The 19,907-nt window shown below is 44.9% G+C and overlaps 3 protein-coding genes across 3 annotated transcripts; 2 read left to right on the forward strand and 1 right to left on the reverse strand.

Moving 5' to 3' along the window:
- Positions 1-1,770: 1,770 nt before the first annotated feature.
- On the reverse strand, positions 1,771-9,194 carry PPP1R26 (protein phosphatase 1 regulatory subunit 26). Its single transcript, XM_026689891.2, has 2 exons — positions 9,102-9,194; positions 1,771-6,765 (listed from the first exon to the last, which is right to left on the reverse strand). The coding sequence occupies exon 2, from the start codon at positions 6,702-6,704 to the stop codon at positions 3,177-3,179; it is 3,528 nt and encodes a 1,175-aa protein (XP_026545676.2). The 5' UTR covers positions 6,705-6,765; positions 9,102-9,194; the 3' UTR covers positions 1,771-3,176.
- Positions 9,195-12,399: 3,205 nt separating this feature from the next.
- On the forward strand, positions 12,400-13,848 carry LOC148129438 (uncharacterized). The gene has a single exon (XM_087944023.1). It carries the CDS (start codon positions 12,447-12,449, stop codon positions 13,704-13,706), a length of 1,260 nt encoding a protein of 419 aa, XP_087800149.1. The 5' UTR covers positions 12,400-12,446; the 3' UTR covers positions 13,707-13,848.
- A 3,631-nt stretch (positions 13,849-17,479) lies between these two features.
- LOC113431339 (uncharacterized) lies at positions 17,480-19,404 on the forward strand. Its single transcript, XM_026693670.2, has one exon. The coding sequence runs from the start codon at positions 17,826-17,828 to the stop codon at positions 18,900-18,902; it is 1,077 nt and encodes a 358-aa protein (XP_026549455.2). The 5' UTR covers positions 17,480-17,825; the 3' UTR covers positions 18,903-19,404.
- The last annotated feature ends 503 nt before the right edge of the window (positions 19,405-19,907 follow it).

The following is a 19,907-nucleotide window of genomic DNA, read 5'->3' on the forward strand; positions in this document are numbered from 1 at the left end:
GAATCAACCAGAGCTCTAACTATGCTCAAGGCAGTTTCCTAATTTTGTGGCGGCTGCTTTTGCCGGGTTGAGGAATGATGCTCCGGGGCCTACAATCCAAAGAGAAGTGAGTTGGGGGCAAATCTGGATCTGATAATTCAGTACATTGACTATGGGATGTGCAGTGCTTCACATATGAAGCCGAATAGGTATGCTGGGACTTGTTAGGTGGACACATGGCCCCTGCTTGCAATTTGTTAAACCCCCCAGGAAAAGATGCAGCTGCTCTAATGGTGGGCGGGAGCTATCTGGGGAGCTTTTGGTGGCTCTGAAATGGAGGGGGTGTGGGGACACTCCCAACACTTAGGAACACCTTGTGGCAACCTGTTAGTACCCCAGGACTCAGGTGCGTGTTTTTCTGGAGCCAGGAGGTTAGCACCTGAGGAGCACCCACCACTTCTGAAGGCCAGCTGTTCCACTGGTTAACTGTCCTGTTAAGATATTTCTCCTTAATTCCAGGTTGCTTCTTCTCTCCTTGATTCGCTTCCATCGTTTCTTGTCTTGCCTTCTGGTGCTTTGGACATCTAAGCTGACCTCCCGCTTCATTGTGGAAGCCCCTCAAATACTGGAATACTTCAATCATGTCACCCTTAGTTCTTCTAGGGGTGACAGCTTGTCTCCTGGGGTTCTGGATGCTCCATCGCTGGAGGTTTTCCAAGATGAGATTGGACAACCATTTGATCAGAATAGTAGAGAGGGATGGTTAAGACTAGAGCAGGTCTCTTCCAGCTCTCGGTCTCTATGTTCTATGAAAAGGCATATTTGAAAAGGAGTTAAACTCCACACTGGTCAAGCTGAACAAGACAGGGTGGTGCAGATCTGCACTAAGAGCTCTTAATCACAGCATTTTCATTTGCGCAATGGCTTTAATATCCACTTATCTGCCTAATGTCAAACCTGGAGCAGTGTCACCAACCTTGCCTAAGCATCGGTTTCTCTTAAGTGAAAAATAAGGGTAGAAATAACCATGCATATATGTGTGACCCTTTAACCACCAAAATTAAGAGAAGTGTCAGCGTTCCATGTCAAGGCTATGGAAGCAAGTGGCAAAGAAGCCCCAATAGCTGGTGTATTCCACAAATGGTTGTTACGCAAGCTACAGCATAGTGCAGCAGCTTTGATAAAAGGTTGTTACAGGGAATGCCAGTGAAAGAGCTGTAGATTCAAGAACACGGCAAAAATGTCCTATCTCCACTTTTTCGTGACTCAGCTGTTGTGGCCTTGCCAACCCTGAATTGAGGCAATGTAGATTTGTTAAACGAATGACAGTTAGCAAAACTGTAAGACTGAACTCTTTCGACAGGGTGCTAGTTTAATGCCAAGATACATTCTTACAGAATCAATCTTCAATTCCCATAAAAAATACTATTTTCCTCTCTGTATTTGGACCAAAGAGAATTTCACCCATGTCTTTCCAAGTGAGTCCTTATGCGAAAACCATGTTTTGGGAAGATTCTTTCCTTCTTTGGAATCCTGTCCAGATTCCCTAAAGGAGAGAAGAGCCTATGAGGATTGCAGGGAGGGCTAATGTGCCAAGTGCACCAGAACACGCAAAATGAACTCTAAAGTGGAAAGGACCCAACCAGCAACTTAGCACAGAATTCAAATTCAGTGGTTATCCAGCCACAGCCTGGAAAAATAGAATTCCTGAATCTTCTTTGGAACATAGACCGTCGAAAAATAAGCCTGGGATCCCTCTTCAAAATATATGACAGAAAAGTAAAAACAGGGTTTGGATCAAGGTCCATGATCTGAACTCAATTTATTAAATCTTATAAATGTATGAATGTACACCATTTCTTATATACAAAACAAGGTTTCTTAATTTAAAAAGTGCATGTTCAATCAAAGGGCATTGAAACTACAAGCTACAAAGTATTGAAATCCAACAGGAAGTGAACACAGAAGGCTCCAACAAAGACCCCCCCCCCCCAATCCCCAAGAATGACAGTGAAAGGAATGTTCAGTAGGGTTTACCCGAAGAAGAAACAGATTAACTGGACAGAACACAGGACTTCAATCCTATAAAAGCAGCATGGACAGGAAAAACAGTGCGACTAGAAAAAAAATCGGGTTAAATTTCAGTTTGGAATTAAGGCTGCTCTTTTAGCTCCAGTTACCCTTCAGTGATCAAGCTAAGAAATAACCTGAAAGGTGTTTTTTTTTTTTTAAAGAGAATCTGAAAGAAAAAGGGGCTTCCAGTCTTGGCATTATCCCCTTCCTTTGGCATTATCAAGGATGCTGGTTATTTTGAACTGAAGGAAGTTTCCAGAACAGAAAAGGGGCTTCTATGTGATTCTTTTAAAAAAATCTGTATGACTTTCAGTTATAAAAACACATTGTTTTTTTTAAAAAACTTGTTTTTACAAGTGGCCCATTGGTATTAACTGTTCTGCCTCTTTTGTAACATTTCCTCCACTGCTGATAACTGCTTTAAGAGGGTAAGAGAGGACTTCAATTCTAGCATTCCTTTTCTATCCCACCCGAGGGTCTTTTGTTCAACTGGCTCCCCTAATATTCTTGTCTCTCCAAATCTTGCAAGCTGGGGCCAGGAAGGCTGGAGGGAAGAGACCTGGAAGGCTTACTACAAAATGGCCTGAAAACACAGGGACTGTATTCATCGGCTATGAAAATCCACAATAACCAGTTAAGCATGCTGTATAAATTGTCATATAAAGATTTCCTTCCAGCATTGCCCTTTTTGTATTTTTTTTTAAAAAAAGCATCATCAAAAGGCAAAATAAAAGCTGGATAGGCAGACTGTAATTGGAGATTATTTTTTTTAAGTGTGGGCATCATGGATAGTACCTCTATAGTCACTGCCTCTCCTTTCAGTTTCAGGTTCTCTAAAATATCACTTTGGTTGCTTTGCCATCCTGACCGTGTTCTCTAACACAGATGAATCCTCTGTGACAAGAGGCATTTATTTTCATAGGCATACATTGCTCACCACAAAGGGACGATCTGAGCTCTTAATGCGGTAGGAACCTGGACCACTCTTTGTATATTTTATCTTCCAACACGGATATTAAGTTCTGGGCGAGAAGCGTTAAGCTAGAACGTAGTTTTCAATTTAGTTGCCTTTTAGAATGCCAACCCTGTAAAACAAAGAAGTTAATAACTGGAATCCTTTGTTTTCAGGAGACAGTGGGTACATTCCTCCATTGGCCCAACTCTGCAGAACCTCCTTCTGGAAGCTCCTGGGCTTGCTCCTCTGCTGTCCTACCTTGGCTGACCCCCTTTCCTTTCAGGGATAAATCACAAGGGCCTTCGGGAACCCCACACTCTGCCCAACTGGGGCTGTACTCCAGGGGTTTCCCTCTCCTAACAGGGACTTCAACACTTGTTACGCCTGGGCTAATCGTGGTCTCTTCTACGCCAGGCCTTTGCAAAGGAAGGCTTTGGCTGGCATCTCTTTTGTTGCCTTCCACACGATTGTGTTTGACCAGGTTCACCACTCCAGTGGTTAGGGTGGTCTCTTGGGTGTTGCCATCCCTTTCCTGCCTGCAGAAATGCAAACTTCCTGCCTGGAACCTGGGACCCTGGTCTGCTTCTCTTACCCCTGCCTCAGTGCTGGAGCTCACAATCTCTTTGGGCAGAGACCCCTCCCCAAACAAATTATCTGCCAAGGTCCCTCCATACTTGTGGAGCAAAGGAAGGCTGATGTCCTGTGGTCTTTTGCCTAAAAGCTCAGATTTCTTCTTATTCTCACCACCTTTGAGACCTGGTAGAAATTGGCTGGACATTTTGAACTCCGGCGAGCACCACCTTTTGAAAGAGGGCGCAGCCTTAAAATAATTTTGCCATTTGCAACGCTCCTCAGCTTTGCCCTTCCCGGATGAGAGGGTCCTTTGATCTAGCCTGTCCTGCCAAATGTCCTTTCTTTGGACTGCAGCTCTTCTTAGAGGCAGTTCCATCTCCTTTGGGTCCGCACCTGGTGGCTTTTCCACTGGAGCCTGGCTGCCTGTGTCTCCCATGAATGATCTGGCTTGTTCACTGGGGTGAGATGCGTTTCCTTCGCTCTCTCCTGCGCATCTCCGGCGGCTGCTCCCCTCATAGCCTGGTGGGGCCAACCTGCCCACCTCTTTCTCTGAGGCAGGGCTTCCTTGCCCGAGTAGTTGCCACTCTGCTTTCAACTTATCAGCTCCCAGAGTCCCAGCAACTCCAGTGGCATCTGGTAACCCCCCTGTCCCGGTAGAGGCTTTCGCCTTTTCAGCCAAGAACCTTTGGATTTCTTCTTCAATGCTATCATCACTGTCTATGGAACTGCTATCATCCATCAAGGATGTCACAGCCCACAGACATGGGCCGGCCTTGGTGGCCTGTTGGATTTCCGTTCCAGAAACTGGTTTGGTCTGATATTCCTTTTTACATTCAGGTTCAAACTCTGTGGTGCTTTTTGGTTTTCTCAGAGGCCCCTTCTTTACATTCCCCTCTCTAATGTCTCTCCTGGAACCTACAAGACACTTTTTTAACAAGGCGGGAGCTTGGGACTGGCTGTCTCTCTCGTTCTTACAAAAAATACGCATTTCAGCATCATCAAACGGGTCTTTCTTTTTGCAGTGAGTTCTTTGGTCTTTGGATTTTTTCTTTAGTTTCCGTTTGGAGCTTAGGAGATCTTTGATCGCTGTATCCAAATCCTCATCGCTATCAAATGAGCTGCTTTTATCATCTGCCCCGTGTTTCTGCAGATCCCGTGTTATACTTTCTAACAGACTTCCAGAATCATGAGGTGTGTGAGAGCATGGGACACTGATGGAATCAACAGAGGCTCGAGCACCTTTTGGATATGGAACCATTTTTCCAGTTCTTTCATTTTTCAGTTGGGTCACAGAGGATATTGGAAGATTCTTATCTAAATAGTCCACCTCTGAGATCAATTGTGCCTCTTCATTCTGTGGGACTATTTCACGTTTCCTCTTAAGTGTCTTTTTGGGAGTCAGTGGCAGTTTTAGGCATTTGGGGAATGTTCTCTTGGGACTCTGAGTCCGCGCCCTGGACTGCCCCAATGACAGAGGCACTTGGAAAGTGGATTTTGCTATCAAATGCTTGGTCCTCGCTTTGACAGCCAAGAAAGCTCTTATCTCCCGCTCAATGCTATCGTCGCTGTCCACAATATTGTTGTCGCTTTCATACTGGGAAGGGAGCACATTCTGTGAAGAAAAGGAAGGGCTCGTTGAGAATAGTTTATGATCACTTACTGTTGGGAGAGGCAAAATAGTTTTGGAGATATCAAGTATGGCTTCTGCACACATCAATTCGGCAGCCGTGTCTGCTCGACACGAGGCCTGAAAGGTGACTGCGCATTTGGCAAAACTGTTTTCTGGAGGAGAATACCTTCTGCGTTTCCCTGGGTGATTACAAGGCCTGCCGGGCCTGTTTGCCACCGCTGCCTTTGTGCTGGCATCCTTCCTCTTGCAGCGCTGAGCTTTCGGAGGGATTTCTGGCAAGGCACTTGGAGGCATATTCTCTGTCTTGCTGGGGCTGAACCCTTCCTTCTGCAAAGAAACGCAGCCTGCCCTGGACTCTGCAGCTTTCCTCATCTTCTCAAGCTGATAACGCTGAATAGCTTCTTCGATCCCGTCGTCACTGCTCGAATCAGATAAATCTGTACATTTGACTCTTTCCTCTCTCCCAGCGTTGCAAAGTATCGGCCTTTTCCTATTTTTTGGGTTTTCTTCCAGAAAGGAGGAATCACGAACTGTTGGAGTTGAAAAGCCTGTTTGCCTTTCTGTTTTGCATACTGCGGGCTCTTCACTGGTTTTCGACTTCAGGCATGTAGCCGTGCTGATGCTTTGTAGTCCGGGATGCCGTTTCGAGAAGTACGCCTTACCCTTTTGCCTTAAAGTACCTTGATTCCCTCTGTTGATGCTGCCTTTCTGACTGAGGGCTAACTTCTCTTCAAGCTCTTCTTTCTGGTGAAATGGCTTATTCCTCCTCGTGATCTTCTTGCTTGCTTGCTGTTTCTTTTTCTTTAAGAATTGTTCAATCTCGGCCTTTATGCTCTGTTCGAAAGAGTCGTCACTGCTCACGCTACAAGGGGAGGAAGCCCACTGGACAACATTATCTTCGACATGACCAGGAATGACATAGTTGACTGGACCATAACCAGCAGGAAATAAATGACAAGTGGCATCGTGTGAAGGAAATTTCTGTTGGACTGGATGACCTGCATCCTTAATAGGCAAACTCTTGGTGCTATTTGGTAGTGGGGGAAGGTTCTGGCCCTTGTTTCGCAGATACTCTTGAATGGCTTCCTCTATATCTCTATCAACAGAATCATCACTATCAGAATTCAAGGCGAGAGGTCCAAATTCTGTGTTCTCTTCCATGTCCATTCCATCAGAGTCTGTGGGATAGCTATGAAGGGTATAGTTAATATGTTCCTGTAGCAGCTGGTCATTCCTCCTAAATTTGTGTCGTCTATCCTTTGCTGCCTTCTGTTTCTTCTGTACGATGCAGCCATATTTGCTGCTGGCACCCAGGGCAACTTCTTCACTTTGAAGATTGCTTATGATCATCTGGACTTTGGCATTGACAGCTGTTCTAGCCAGATCTTCTTCAGATTCTGAGAAACAGGCCGGATACCTGCAATTCCTTGACTGAGGAAAGGGCTCCCATTTTCTCGGAAGGGCCACCAAAGGAGAAGTATTCATGAGAAACATCCTCTCAGGTAACGTGAAGGCTGGAAAATGTATTGTGTGTCAGGCAAACCATTCCTCCATTCTAGTAAAAATATAAAAAAAATGTGGATAAAGCAGCTATAGAAGCACAAATATTTCCTGAGTATTTTCAGGATAAGAGTATTTGCTTTAGATTTTCTCTTAACATGAACTTTGCATTATTTTATCTGAAGTAGCAAGACTAAATTAAAACAATCATTTATGGGAGTTTCTTTTATCAATTAGATAATTTTAATTTTCTTCTGCTTCTCTGGGTTTATTCTGGAGCAAGAGTTATATTAAAATAACAACATGTAAATAACAGTAATTAAGTAGCACCATAAAGAATTGCACTAAGTTTTTCCTATCAAATGTGAAATCTGTAGTCCGTGCTTCTTTTAATTACTACATTTCCAATTAATACCTGTTTATCGAGAAATTTTATAACCTTGTAGCATAGTAATTATACCTTATTAATCTTTCACAACCACAGCCACACACAAATAAAAAGAGGAAAGGAAATCTTTGATTTTGCTCCTAGGAGGCAACTACAATCTGTTGAACTGATCAAAAACTGCCTCAGCATTTATCCAGTTTATATTATGGGCAAATAGGCTAACTCAGAGAAAATGTCAAACAGTGAAATCCCTGGGGACTAAACAAAAATAATAAAAAGGAAACATAAAAATGATGGGACTGATAAAAGAGGAGTTGAAAGAGATATCAAAACTCTATAGAAATCAGTACAAACATATAGATGATGGCAATGAAATTAGGAATTAACCCAGTGCCTGGGGAGCTTTCCCTGAATGTTTAGTTCTTAAAGTGAATAGACAAGAGGTGTATAAAACTGTGCCAAAGAGAACATGGATAGAAATTTTCCTGTATTTATTTTAGAAAATTTATATTGTCCCCTATTCGCACAGGGCGACTCAAGGCGGCTTACATAAATATACCTAAGCCAGGGTTTATCCAGTGAACCTAAATGGTTACTGGAAAAATATTGTGTCTCAACAGACACAATCCAGAAAGCTACTCCTATGCTTGCAATTAAAACTTTTGGGGGGACTGGTGTTGCAGATTGTCCTAAACGAGAATTTGTTTTAATCACAGTTTGTGATCCAACTGGCTGTGTCACCGATAGCAGCCCAGATGTTACGGGAGTACAACAGCCAACACATTGCTACGAAACCCTGGGATCTGATCAGAGGTGTCATTCCTGTTCAATTCACAACAGTCTCCCTGCATTCGACCTTGGCATGATGCATTTATTTCTTTCCTAGGCTGGCACATGGGTTCAACCTTCAGCAAATACTACTAAGGGATCCTCACTCTTTGCCGCCAAGACCAAAGTTATTTCTAATGGGAAATAAAACTGACTAATGCTGTCAGGCTGGGTCTTTGGGCATTGGGAAGCCCCTATGCAAAAATTCTGGGCTTCCTGGCCGCCATGCTGTGCCCACTCACAAAATGGTTGCCTGGCTGGTGGCAAAAGTCGACTCTGCCTCCCCACAGCCCCCAGCACAAAGACACTCTTGCAAAGCACTTAAGACTAGAGATGGGATGGGTGTGTTGTGGTTACATTTTTATATGTATGTTTGTATGCATGTATGTATGTATGTATATATATATATTACATACATACATACATACATATATATATAATATATACATATATACATATATATATATATATATATATATATATATATATATATATATATATATATATATATATATACACACACACACACTATACTATACTATACTATACTATACTATACTATACTATACTATACTATACTATACTATACTATACTATACTATACTATACTATACTAAACATATAGATAGATAGATAGATAGATACCAGAGAGAGAGATACCGATAGGTAGGTAGGTACATAGGAAGGTAAGTAGGAAGGTGGTTAGATGGATATAGATATGTATATGTGTGTGTGTGTATAGATATTAATATGGATGTAGCTATAGATATGGATAGATACACATACATATGTACATGTATGCATGCCAAGGTGGAAACCTACCTTCCTTGCCCCTTTATTTCAACTAAAATCACCTTGTAGCACAGGTAAGCGAGAGCCGCTCCCCCCACCCCAATCTGCGAACGAGACCCAGCTCCGCAAAGGGCCCTCTGAGCTTCCCCCCACTTCGAAAATTTCCGAGCCCCCTCCCCGGGGCCACCTTAACCGCCTGCCCGGCCCCCCCTGCAGCACACTGAGGCCAGGAGGCGCCACACTGGCTCGGCCCCGAAGCCGGCCCCTCTTCCGACACAGCCGGCGGGGCCCTTTCCCCCGTCCCCCACCGAGGGCGCCACCTTGGGGACCCGGCCCGACGTCGCCATGGCGACCGCGGTTTCTCGGCCGGGCCTCCTGCTCACCTGCCGGGCCGCGATGGCGCCTCACGGGATCCGCCGCCACCGCCGCGAGGACAGGCGCCGCCCGCGGGGAGGGAGGCAGGGCAGGCAGCGGGCGGGGGCGGGACCCGGCGGCCATCGGCCGGGCCTAGTCTCCCGGCTGGCCTTGCGGACCCCCCCCTCTCCCCGTCTCTATCCTTCCTTCCCCTTCGTTTCTCTTCTCGTCCTCCGTCATTCCTTCCTTCCCCTCCCCTCCTGGGGTTTCTCCTACTCGCCTTCCTTCTTTTCCCAATCTGCATGGCGCCCTTGCTTTCCGAGGGGTCTTGTTTTGTTTCCTTCCAACTAGGTAACATCATCAGTGCTGGAAGGGAGTTTGTTTTTTTATATGGAAGTGGCTCGCCTTCCTCAGATATAAAATGAGAGCAAGCCCCGCTGCCTTCTAGCACTGATGACGTTACCTAGTTGGGTCATGAAACGTCTGCAAGGAAAACCACCCAGCACCAAGAACCCCACAGTTCAAATAGTTGAGCCCGTGGCGATCCTATTTATCTCCCCTCCCCTCTAGCACTGATGTTACCTAGTTGGGTCATGAAATGTCTGTATAGGAAACAACTAAGCTCAGACAGCACCAAGGCCCGGTCACTTCAACCCTGAGCTATAAATATTCTTCTGTTTTGTTTCTGACTTATTGGAGTCAAGGCTGATGTGGACTTGAGAATTGATAGCATGATGAACCTTGAATTGTCCATTTAGTAAATCATAGTTAACAAACCAAGACTAGAAGTAGATAAATTGTGTCCTGGCACTTGTCACTTTCCTGTACATTGCTTTTCTTCCTGAACTCTCGGTTCTTCTTTGGAAGATCAGGACTGGGGCTTTGCCATCCCCAGGGTGGCTAGGGGCAGGAATTGGGAAGGTTATATCCCAAAGGTGGAAACTTTTTTGAGTCCTGCGCCCATCTTCCACTTCCTGCCTGTGTCCCTTTTCAGTTTAATTTGAAAAATAAACATGACAAACGCTTGCAGGGCCTGGTCTACCCTAATGAAGAGAAGTACTATGGGTGACATAACAGCAGGTTTCTAATATTTGAGGGGTTGTGCAAAAAAGAGGGGATTAATCTATTCTCCAAGGCATCTGAGGTCAGAACAAGAAGTAACAGGTGGAAGATTATTAAAGATAGATCCAACCTAGAACTAAGAAGAAATTTCCTGACAGTGAGAACAATCAATCAGTGGAATGGCTCGCTTTCAGAGGTTGTGGATGCTCCAGCTCTGGAGGTAATGAGTGGTAATGTTACCATTAAAATTTAGTTAAGTTAATTATTAATTAAATCCATACTGCAGTTAACTCCTTGCCTTTTTTCTTTTCTTTTTTTCTCCTTCCAATGATCTAAATGTGTCAGAAAGTTCAACCCAATCTCGATTTTTGGCGATTGCCTGGACAAGTCCCTGCAATTTTTTTGGAAATCTTTCTTGTAAATAGTTTGCCATTGCCTCTTTCCTAGGGCTTTGAGGACGTGACTGGCCCAAGGTCAACCAGCGGGCTTCCACTCTTGGGGGAGGGGATAGGAATTCATCATCTGCCAGTTTCTAGCACTACTACCAAACTGTCAGCCTCAGTGGTATACAACCAGCATCTTATTTCCGGGAAGCATCCAAGCCCCTTGCATGCCCTTGGATCCGAGGGTTTCCATTCCCTGGATCTCCCCTTAACACTTCCATAAACTTCTGTTCCTTTCTAGAGTAAGCCAGTTCTCAAGGATTGCCACCCTGAGGTCAGTGACATGTCCAGTAGAAATATCAGCTACTTATATTTCTCCTCACCTACCAGTTCCTAATAAGCCAACTGTGAAAGAACCTAAAAATGAAGAGAAAACTAGCTGCATTTGTGAAGCATTCACACAACAATTAAGCTGCTTAGAGGTATCCATGATTTGTATGTGTGGCCAAACAATAATGCCATCCTAGCCCATTGGCTGAATTTATGGCTCAATGTACAATTAAGATTTGAAAAAATAGGAGCAATGGGTGAAATATGTTGCGTGAAACCATCCAGTCTCTGTATTGAAAAATGATACTCTCATTCAAAAAAGATTTTACCTCCATCAAGCCAAGTCTGTGCTCACTGTGAGTTGTGATAAGTACAAGAAACGGGAAGCACCATTTATTTATGGATATTTTCAAACCCAAAAGCCATTGGAGGAATTTCCCTCATCCAGGACAGGAATGAGCCAAGTTGCTTGGAAAAAAAAGTAGCAAGACCATTTTGAAGCTTCTCTAGATGAATTTGGGGATTTCATTGCTTTTGGCTGTGGATCAAAAACCAGCAGATCAGTGTGGTTATATATGACAGTTGAGCAAGGTGCATAGGAATTTTTGTGCTTAGGTAGCTACTGGGATCACTTTTTAATTATTCTTCCTGTTGGAAGAATTATTCTTCTGGGTTCAGTTCCAAGTGGGGAAGACAGACACTGGAAACACAGAGGCTGTTTGGAAAGATGGGTTTAATGGTGGACAGGACCACCTGGCTTGGAGCTCCAAAGTGAAAAGTCTGATCACATGCTTCTAGATGTTGGGTGAAGGAAAAGGAAAAAAGATGCTGAGAGTCCCATTGGGATTTGAATTTGAGCTAGTATTCTGATTGGTTGTCAGACTCCCATGGGGCCATGCAGTGGCAACTCTGTAGGCTGTCCTGAGTCCCAGGCTTGGTTGAGCCTTGCTGGATGGAGATGATGATTGCCCAAAGGGCTTTGGGCAATTCCTATTATAGCTCTACCTGGAGTAGATTTTTCTTATGTAAAATAGACTGGCCCAGGCCAGAGTAATGGCTCATTAGCAAAGGTGGGGGGCTGAGTTCTGCCTCTGAGTTTCTAAATTTTTTTATGGGGAAAAATTCTGTCTTTTTAGCACATCCTCAAATATTTCATTTTCCTAGGAGAGGAGTGGATGAAACCTTCCAAGAAAAAAGTGACAAAAAGATGGGAGACATTGAAAGGAACATCTTGCCAGGAAAAAAAAAAAAAAGATCAAAGGGACATTTTGGAAAACGGGCATCTCTTTTGCCTGGCTGCCCCCCCTTCCAAGGGAAAGACCCCATGGGGAAGTGAAAAGCTGCAGCTCCAGAAGAGCCCCTTAACCGCACCAGCTCCATGCCTCCCCTCCGCGCCAGACCCAGACATCCCTCGACACTGCGCAGGCGCCATCTGGCTGACTGAGGAAGGGCGACGCCGAATGGTCGTTCGGGGGACGGCGGCGATTGGCAGGGAGACTTCTTGGGGCGGTCCCTAAAGAGGAACAGGAGGAGTTTCTAGGAAAGGGCGCGCAACGAGATCCTGCCTTCACTTCCGGAATCACGCGCCTGAGACGATTAATGGATTCTGTTGCCGACGGGCTCGGAGACGTCCTCCCGCAGAAGGGAGTCGGAGGCCTGGCCTGGCGCTGTGAAGTGGAGGCTGTATCCGCCTCGGGCCTTCCCGGAAGGACCGTGAGAGGCGGAGATTTTGGCCTAGGACTCCCCTGCCGGGAAGGGGACACAGCCGTGAACCGCCTCTCTTTCTCCCCCTCAGGAGGACGGAGGAGCCCGGCGGGGGAAGGAAACTCCGCCCGAGAGGAGGAGGTTGAGAAGGAGACCGGGCCCCGCGGAGCAGCCATGGCCGGTCCCGAAGCGGCTCCCACGGTAGACGGCGGGGAAAGGCCGGGAGGCTCCGGGGCTGCAGGAGGGATGAGTCCAGGTGGACCCCGGAAAAGGGGGCGGCCCAGAGGACGATGCCGGGAGAAGGAAACGGGCGGAGACCCCGAGACGTGCCTGGAGGCCGGAGGGTCCCTCGGAAGATCCCGGAAGCCCCGAAGGATCCAGGAGGGAGAATCAGAATATCAGTGCCCGGAATGTGAAAAATCCTTCCAAAGAAACGACTATCTTGAAATCCATCTAAGGACCCACTCGGGAGAGAAACCTTATACATGCCTGGAATGTGGAAAGAGCTTCAGTCAGAGGGGAAACCTCTCTAGACATCGAAGGATACACTCGGGAGAGAAACCATACAAATGCATGGAATGTGGAAAGAGCTTCAATATGAGGGAAAGCCTTCATAGGCATCAAAGGATCCACACTGGAGAGAAACCATACAAATGTATGGAATGTGGAAAGAGCTTCAATGAGGTGGGCAACCTTCATACACATCAAAGATTCCATTCAGGAGAAAAGCCATATAAATGCCTGGAGTGTGGAAAGAGCTTCACTCTGAGTGGACATTTGTATACACATCAAAAAATCCACGCAGGAGAAAAACCGTATAAGTGCCTGGAGTGTGGAAAGAGCTTTACTGAAGGTGGACAGCTCCATGACCATCAAAGGATCCACAGTGGAGAAAAACCATTTATCTGTTTGGAGTGTGGAAAGAGCTTTACTATGAGTGGACAGCTCCGTCGCCATCAAAGAATCCACACTGGAGAAAAACCATATCAATGCCTGGAGTGTGGAAAGAGCTTCAGTCAGAAGGAGCAGCTTTATCGACATCAAAGTGTCCATACTGGAGAAAAACCGTATAAATGCCTGGAGTGTGGAAAGAGCTTTGGTCAGAAGGACAAACTTTACAGACATGAAAAAATCCATACAAAAGAAACACCATAAAAATGCCTGGAGTGTGGAGAATCCTTCACAGCAATCAGAATGCTCAGAAGTCATCAAAAAATTCACCTGGAGAAAACCTCTAAAAATTCATGGAGTGTAAAAAGTTTGTCAAAATATGTTTCAGTAAAAATTATAAACTTTACACACTCAGAAGAAAGTTTTTAAATACACAGAGTCCTTCTGAACAAATGGCAATTCCAAAACCACCTAAAAATCCCTATGAGAGAGAAACATACTGGTAAATGGGCTGATTGTGGCTAATATGCTGCCAAATGTAGCCAGCAAACTGCAACCCTGGATGACATGCACAAGGGTTTCCCTAGTGCTAAGAACCTGCTTAAATACCTATCACAGACCTAATTACACAGGTGTAAATACCCATTCAAGCTGTGAATGTGAGTCACAGTTTTTAAAACTATGTTGCATGATCATTATTTTCTTAGAAAATTGTCCACCACGGGTAGGGCTTGCCCATAAAAAAAAGAGGTTGATGTAGAATCTGCTCCATTTCTTTCTTAACAACTGGATGGTGATCCCATGAATTTGTAGCCTCCAATCTCAGGCATTCCGGATTTGGCATGGAGCTGATAATAACTTGACCCCTGAATTTGAGAGAAAGTTTGACCTTTGGAAAGAGCTTATTTGCCCATTCAAAAATAGAAATCTCCAAATAATTCAGGCAAAGCAAAAAGCATTTAAGGGGGAACCAAGTCTTTATAGGGTACAGAAACAAATGATAACATACATTCAAATGATAACATACATTGTCTGAAAGCAAATGATCAAATGATATTGATTACATGAGACTTGAACAGCAGAAATCAGGGAGTCTAGATCAGAGGTCCTGAATCTTTGGGCGTTTTGGCCACTGGACCATATTAGTGGCTGGCCAGTGCATGAGCACAATCCTCCCTCATGACATCGCGGCTCCAATAGTGCCCGTGCAGCAGCTATAATGACAACAGCATGAGTGGAGGGCTTCTGCGCTCAGAGATGCACGCACACTGGCCAGTCACTCATGGTAATCCAAGAATATTTTTAATTTTAATTTTTTATATTTTTTCCACATGGAAAAGATATTAAATACTTGAATTAATTTTGAAATAATCCTAGATATTGGAAGGATTTCCTTTTTTGTGGATGTTTTAAAATACGGTAGCTACCTCATTCTGAATTTTAGGAAAGCTAGAGAAGATTATGTTACTTTTTAAAAATTACTGTTAACCTTGATATTTCTGTAAATTGTTTGGATTCTAAATGTATTTAGCTTATTAGAACTTGCAAAATATATATTTCACCTTTATTATTTTTGCAAATAACAGAAGGCAGTAAACATAGATCCTTCTATTTTTCTCACAAAAACCTTGTGAGGTGCGTTGGGCTGAGACTGATGCCCAAGGTTACCCAGATATCTTTTGTAGCTAAGGAATCACTTGAACCTTGTGCCTTAATTACTAGACCAAATGTCTACAAATAAATAAAATAAATTGGGTTAAAACTGAGTAAAAGGTGATTGATCAGTGATGAGGTTCAGGAGGGGAATGTGGGACTCAGCAGGGTGGGAAGAAGGCCCAAAGCCTAAGGGGACTCAAAGAGTGGGTTGGAAAATGGAGGGAGATGGGGTGTGTGTATTGCAGAGTTCTTTGGCTAATGGTGGGGAAACACCTGGTAGTATTAAAGTGGCTGTAACTTTGAAACTGGGTTGTCGCTAAGGAACCAGTCGGAAGTAGAGAACTGCCTGTAATTAAAGCTGACACTCAGCCACTGTGATTCTTTGTGGCATACCACATAAACGTACCAGGAATCTAGAGCCAATATATAAGCAGAACATCTAGAATCTGAAATCCAGATGGGGGAAGGGGTAGCTAAACCCCAGAGCCACCAAAGTCTTCTTTGGCTGGAATCCAAACCTGCTCCAGATCCTCAAGTCCTTCAGACGGTGGCAAGGAGTCTGGACAGCATCATTCGGTCAGCTGGATAGGAATGTAAATCTAGGCGGTCTCAGTGAAATAATTCACTTATTTAGCCCTCCCGCTGTCCACATTGCTTGCGAATGAGGACGGGTTGGAGACCATTATAAGTCAAGGGCTACCTGTAGTTACCTGTATCCATGACTGTAATAAAGATTTGATTTGATTTGGATAAGAGATAGGAAAGGCCTTTTCCTGCACCAGGGATCCAGTGCCGAGGGAGATTTACCCCCTTTCTCTGGTAGATTGGGGCAAGAACAATATTGTCAATAGATATCAAGAGATTTAAACCTGCTCTCCCACTGCTGCTGACAATATCTGTGAAGGAAAGATAATGTATCAATAAAGGAGAATAAAGTGCCACGTGGATCTCTTCCTCACAAAGCACCGAGCAGCTCAAAATGCTAATCAGAACTGAAGTGTATGTCCAGTTTAGAGTCCTTCCCTTGTGGTTTCCATTTGCATTTTTAAAGGTATAAAATTGTGAAATCACATCTGGTTTGAACGCTAAGTCCTGTTTTTGAAGAGATGTAAGATCTTTGCTGTATGTGCAGTTAAATTTGGGTCTCCAACAAAATGGTCTGAAGTGCCAAGAACTAAACCTGGTTTCTGACCCTTGTTTGTAAGAGTATATTATATCTACACAAACAGAAAGCACCGATATTATTGGGATGTCAAAGGAGGAATTAACGGATTAACAGGGACCTTGCAGGTCATTTAGTCCAATCCGCAGCCCAAGCAGGAGACCCTACACCATTTCTGACAGATGGCAGTCTGTTCTTGAAGGCTTCCAGGGTTCATCCCACAACTTCTGAAGGCAACATCTGTTCTATCTGTTGATTGCTTAGAAAATTCCTCATTTCCAGGTTGAATCTCTCCTTGTTCAATTTCCATCCATTATTCCTGGTCGGGCCTTCAGATGCCTTGGAAATAGCTTGACCCTCTCCTCTCTGTGCAGCCCCTCAAATATTGGAAGACTGGTCTCCCGTCTCCCCCAGGTCCTTCTCTCTAGACTAGCCATGCCCAGTTCCTGGAACCGTTCATGTTTTAGCCTCCAGTCCTCTCATCATTCTGGTTGCTCTTCTCTGCACTTTTTCTAGAGTCTCAAATTCTTTTTTTATAATGTGGTGACCAAAAGTGGATGCAGTACTCTAGGCGTGGCCTTACTAAGGCTTTATAGAGTGGTATTAGTGCCTCCCTTGATCTGGATGGTATCAGAATGGATCTGTCCCAAATGGCATGCTTAGAAAATGAAAAAGATTGGAGGGAGTCTGGCGGTCGGGTTGTGCTCACTTGTTAAGAAAAAAGTGGCAAAAAGCGGGGAGACATTGAAAGGAACATCCTGCCAGAGGGGAAAAAAAGATCAAAGGGACAATTTTGGAAAACGAGGTTTATAATGACAGGCATCTCTTCTGCCTGGCTGCCCCCCACCCCGAAGGCCCCCCCTTGCCAAGGGAGAGACTCCCCGGATGGGGAGGGAGGGGCAGAGACGCAGCCCCAGAAGGGACCCTCGGCTCCGGCTGCCTGGATGCCCCCCACCCGCCTTGCCTAGGGAGAAACCCCGGGTGAGGGTGAGCAGAAGAGCGGCGGCACCAGAAGAACCTCCGCAGGACTGAATTGCGGGGATGGGGGAGAAGAGCGCACCAAGACGGCCCTCGGCACCGCGCAGGCGCCATCTGCCTGACTGAGGAAGGACGACGCTGACGGCGGCAGGGGATTGGCAGCGGGACTTCTTGGGGCGGTCCCTAAAGAGGAACAGGAGGAGCTTCTAGGAAAGGGCGCGCAACGAGGTCCCGCCTTCACTTCCGGACTCAAATATTCGCCTGAGGCGATTAATGAATTCTGTTGCCGACGAGCTCCGAGACGTCTGAGGGGGCTTTCTCCAGCAGAAAGGAGCCGGAGGCCTGGCCTGGCGCTGTGGAGTGGAGGCTGTATCCGCCTCGAGCCTTCCCGGAAGGACCGTGAGAGGCGGAGGCTTCGGGAAGGGCACCCGCCTCTCTTTCTCCCCTTCAGGAGGACGGAGGAGCCCAAGAGGTGGAAGGACGGAAGTGCCGCCCGAGAGGAGGATCAGGAGAGCGGGCCCGGCGGAGCAGCTCTGCCCGGTCCTTGCGCAACTCCCCCGAGAAACGGCGGGGAAAGGCCGGGAAAGATGAGCCCAGGGGGACCTCGGGAAAGGGCGCTGCCCGGAGAGCGATGCGGGGAGAAGGAAACGGGCGGAGACCCCGAGACCGGCCTGGAGGACGGAGGGTCCCTCGTAAGACCCGGGAATCTCCAGAGGATACACGAGGGAGATAAGAAATATCAGTGCCAAGAATGCGAAAAGTCCTTCAAAAGAAATGACTATCTGGAAAGCCACCTGAGGACCCACTCAGGAGAAAAACCTCACCAATGTCTTGAGTGTGGAAAGAGCTTCAGTCAGAGGAGCAACCTTTCTAGACATCTAAGGACCCACTCGGGAGAGAAACCATATGAATGCCTGGAGTGTGGAAAGAGCTTTAGTCAGAGGGGAAAACTTTCTAGACATCAAAGGATCCACACTGGAGAGAAACCATACAAATGTATGGAATGTGGAAAGAGCTTCAATGAGGTGGGCAACCTTCATACACATCAAAGATTCCATTCAGGAGAAAAGCCATATAAATGCCTGGAGTGTGGAAAGAGCTTTGCTCTGAGTGGACATTTGTATACACATCAAAAAATCCACGCAGGAGAAAAACCGTATAAGTGCCTGGAGTGTGGAAAGAGCTTTACTGAGGGAGGGCAGCTCCATAACCATCAAAGGATCCACACTGGAGAAAAACCATACAAATGCCTGGAGTGTGGAAAGAGTTTCAGTGAGAGTGGAAGTCTTTCTAAGCATCAAAGAATCCATACAAAAGAAAAACCATATAAATGCCTGCAGTGTGGAAAGAGCTTTACTGTGGGTGGACAGCTCCACAATCATCAAAGGATCCACACTGGAGAAAAACCGTATAAATGCCTGGAGTGTGGAAAGAGCTTTACTGAGGGTGGACACCTCTGTCGACATCAAAAGATTCACACAGGAGAAAAACCTTACAGATGCCTGGAGTGTGGAAAGAGCTTCAGTCAGAAGGGACAGCTTTGTAGACATCAAAAAATCCATGCAGGAGAAAAACCATATAAATGCCTGGAGTGTGGAGAATCCTTCACAACAATCAGAAATCTCAGAAGTCATCAAAGAATTCACCTGGGGGGAAATCCTTAAACATTCATGGGAGTATGGAAAAAGTTGTCAAAATATGATTCAGTAAAAATTATAAACTTTACACTCGGAAGAAAGTTTTTAAATGCAGAATGTGCTAAATCCTACTGAACAAATGGCAGTTTCAAAACCCACCTAAAAATCTAATGTAAATGTAGCCAGTAAACACTGCAACCCTGGATGACATTTACACACAGGTGTAAATACTTTTTATTGCCCATTCAACCTGTGAATGTACACTGTATTATCAGCTGAAACCTTCAAGGATATGGAAACTTGGGAACAGAACTATTTTACTATTTCTTTTATTGTGATGGTTTGTTTAATGTCCTAACTTATGAACATTAATATTTGAATCACATTACAATTTTTAAAAACATGTTGCGTGATCATGATTTTCTTAGAAAATTGTGCCCCTTTTGCAAATTCTGCAAAGGGTGTGAAAACCTATGAATTCAACCGTATTCACATACTGACATCACAAACTTATTAAATCCATCGGAACAATGTGGTTGTAAAATATGTGGGCTATAAACTCAAACAATTTCAGCACTGCAGGAAATAGGTTTCTTGCCTTGGCTATGAAAGAGCTCCTTCGCATAAGCTATATGGGTTTTCTAAATGCCAGTAGCATGTAGGACCATCCCAAATATTTAAAATTCTGAACTTGTCATATTGATTCCCTCAGTGTTCCATTGATGCTTTTTTGACTAGTAAAGAAAAAACACAAGAAACTTTCTACGGCCAACTAAGATTTGTGAAATAATGTCATCAAATATAAGAAAAGTACAATTGGGCCCACTGAGTGAGGCAGGTGTAAGCTGGGGACATGACCTGTTGGGGAATGTAAGTTAAAATATACAAAGCCCACATTTAATAGAGTCGTTAATGATTATATCTCAATTATGAACGAATTGAATACAAAAGCATAAAAAGCAGCTCAATGGTAGCATACCTAGAGCAAAAGCCAGCATTTTGTTATGTTTACACAGTCCTGCAATTCCCTAT

The sequence above is a fragment of the Notechis scutatus genome, chromosome 15 (assembly GCF_049901735.1).
Source record: "Notechis scutatus isolate UNSWTSFEM ecotype Mainland chromosome 15, rNotScu1.2, whole genome shotgun sequence".
In the NCBI taxonomy this organism is placed as follows: Eukaryota; Metazoa; Chordata; class Lepidosauria; order Squamata; family Elapidae; genus Notechis; species Notechis scutatus.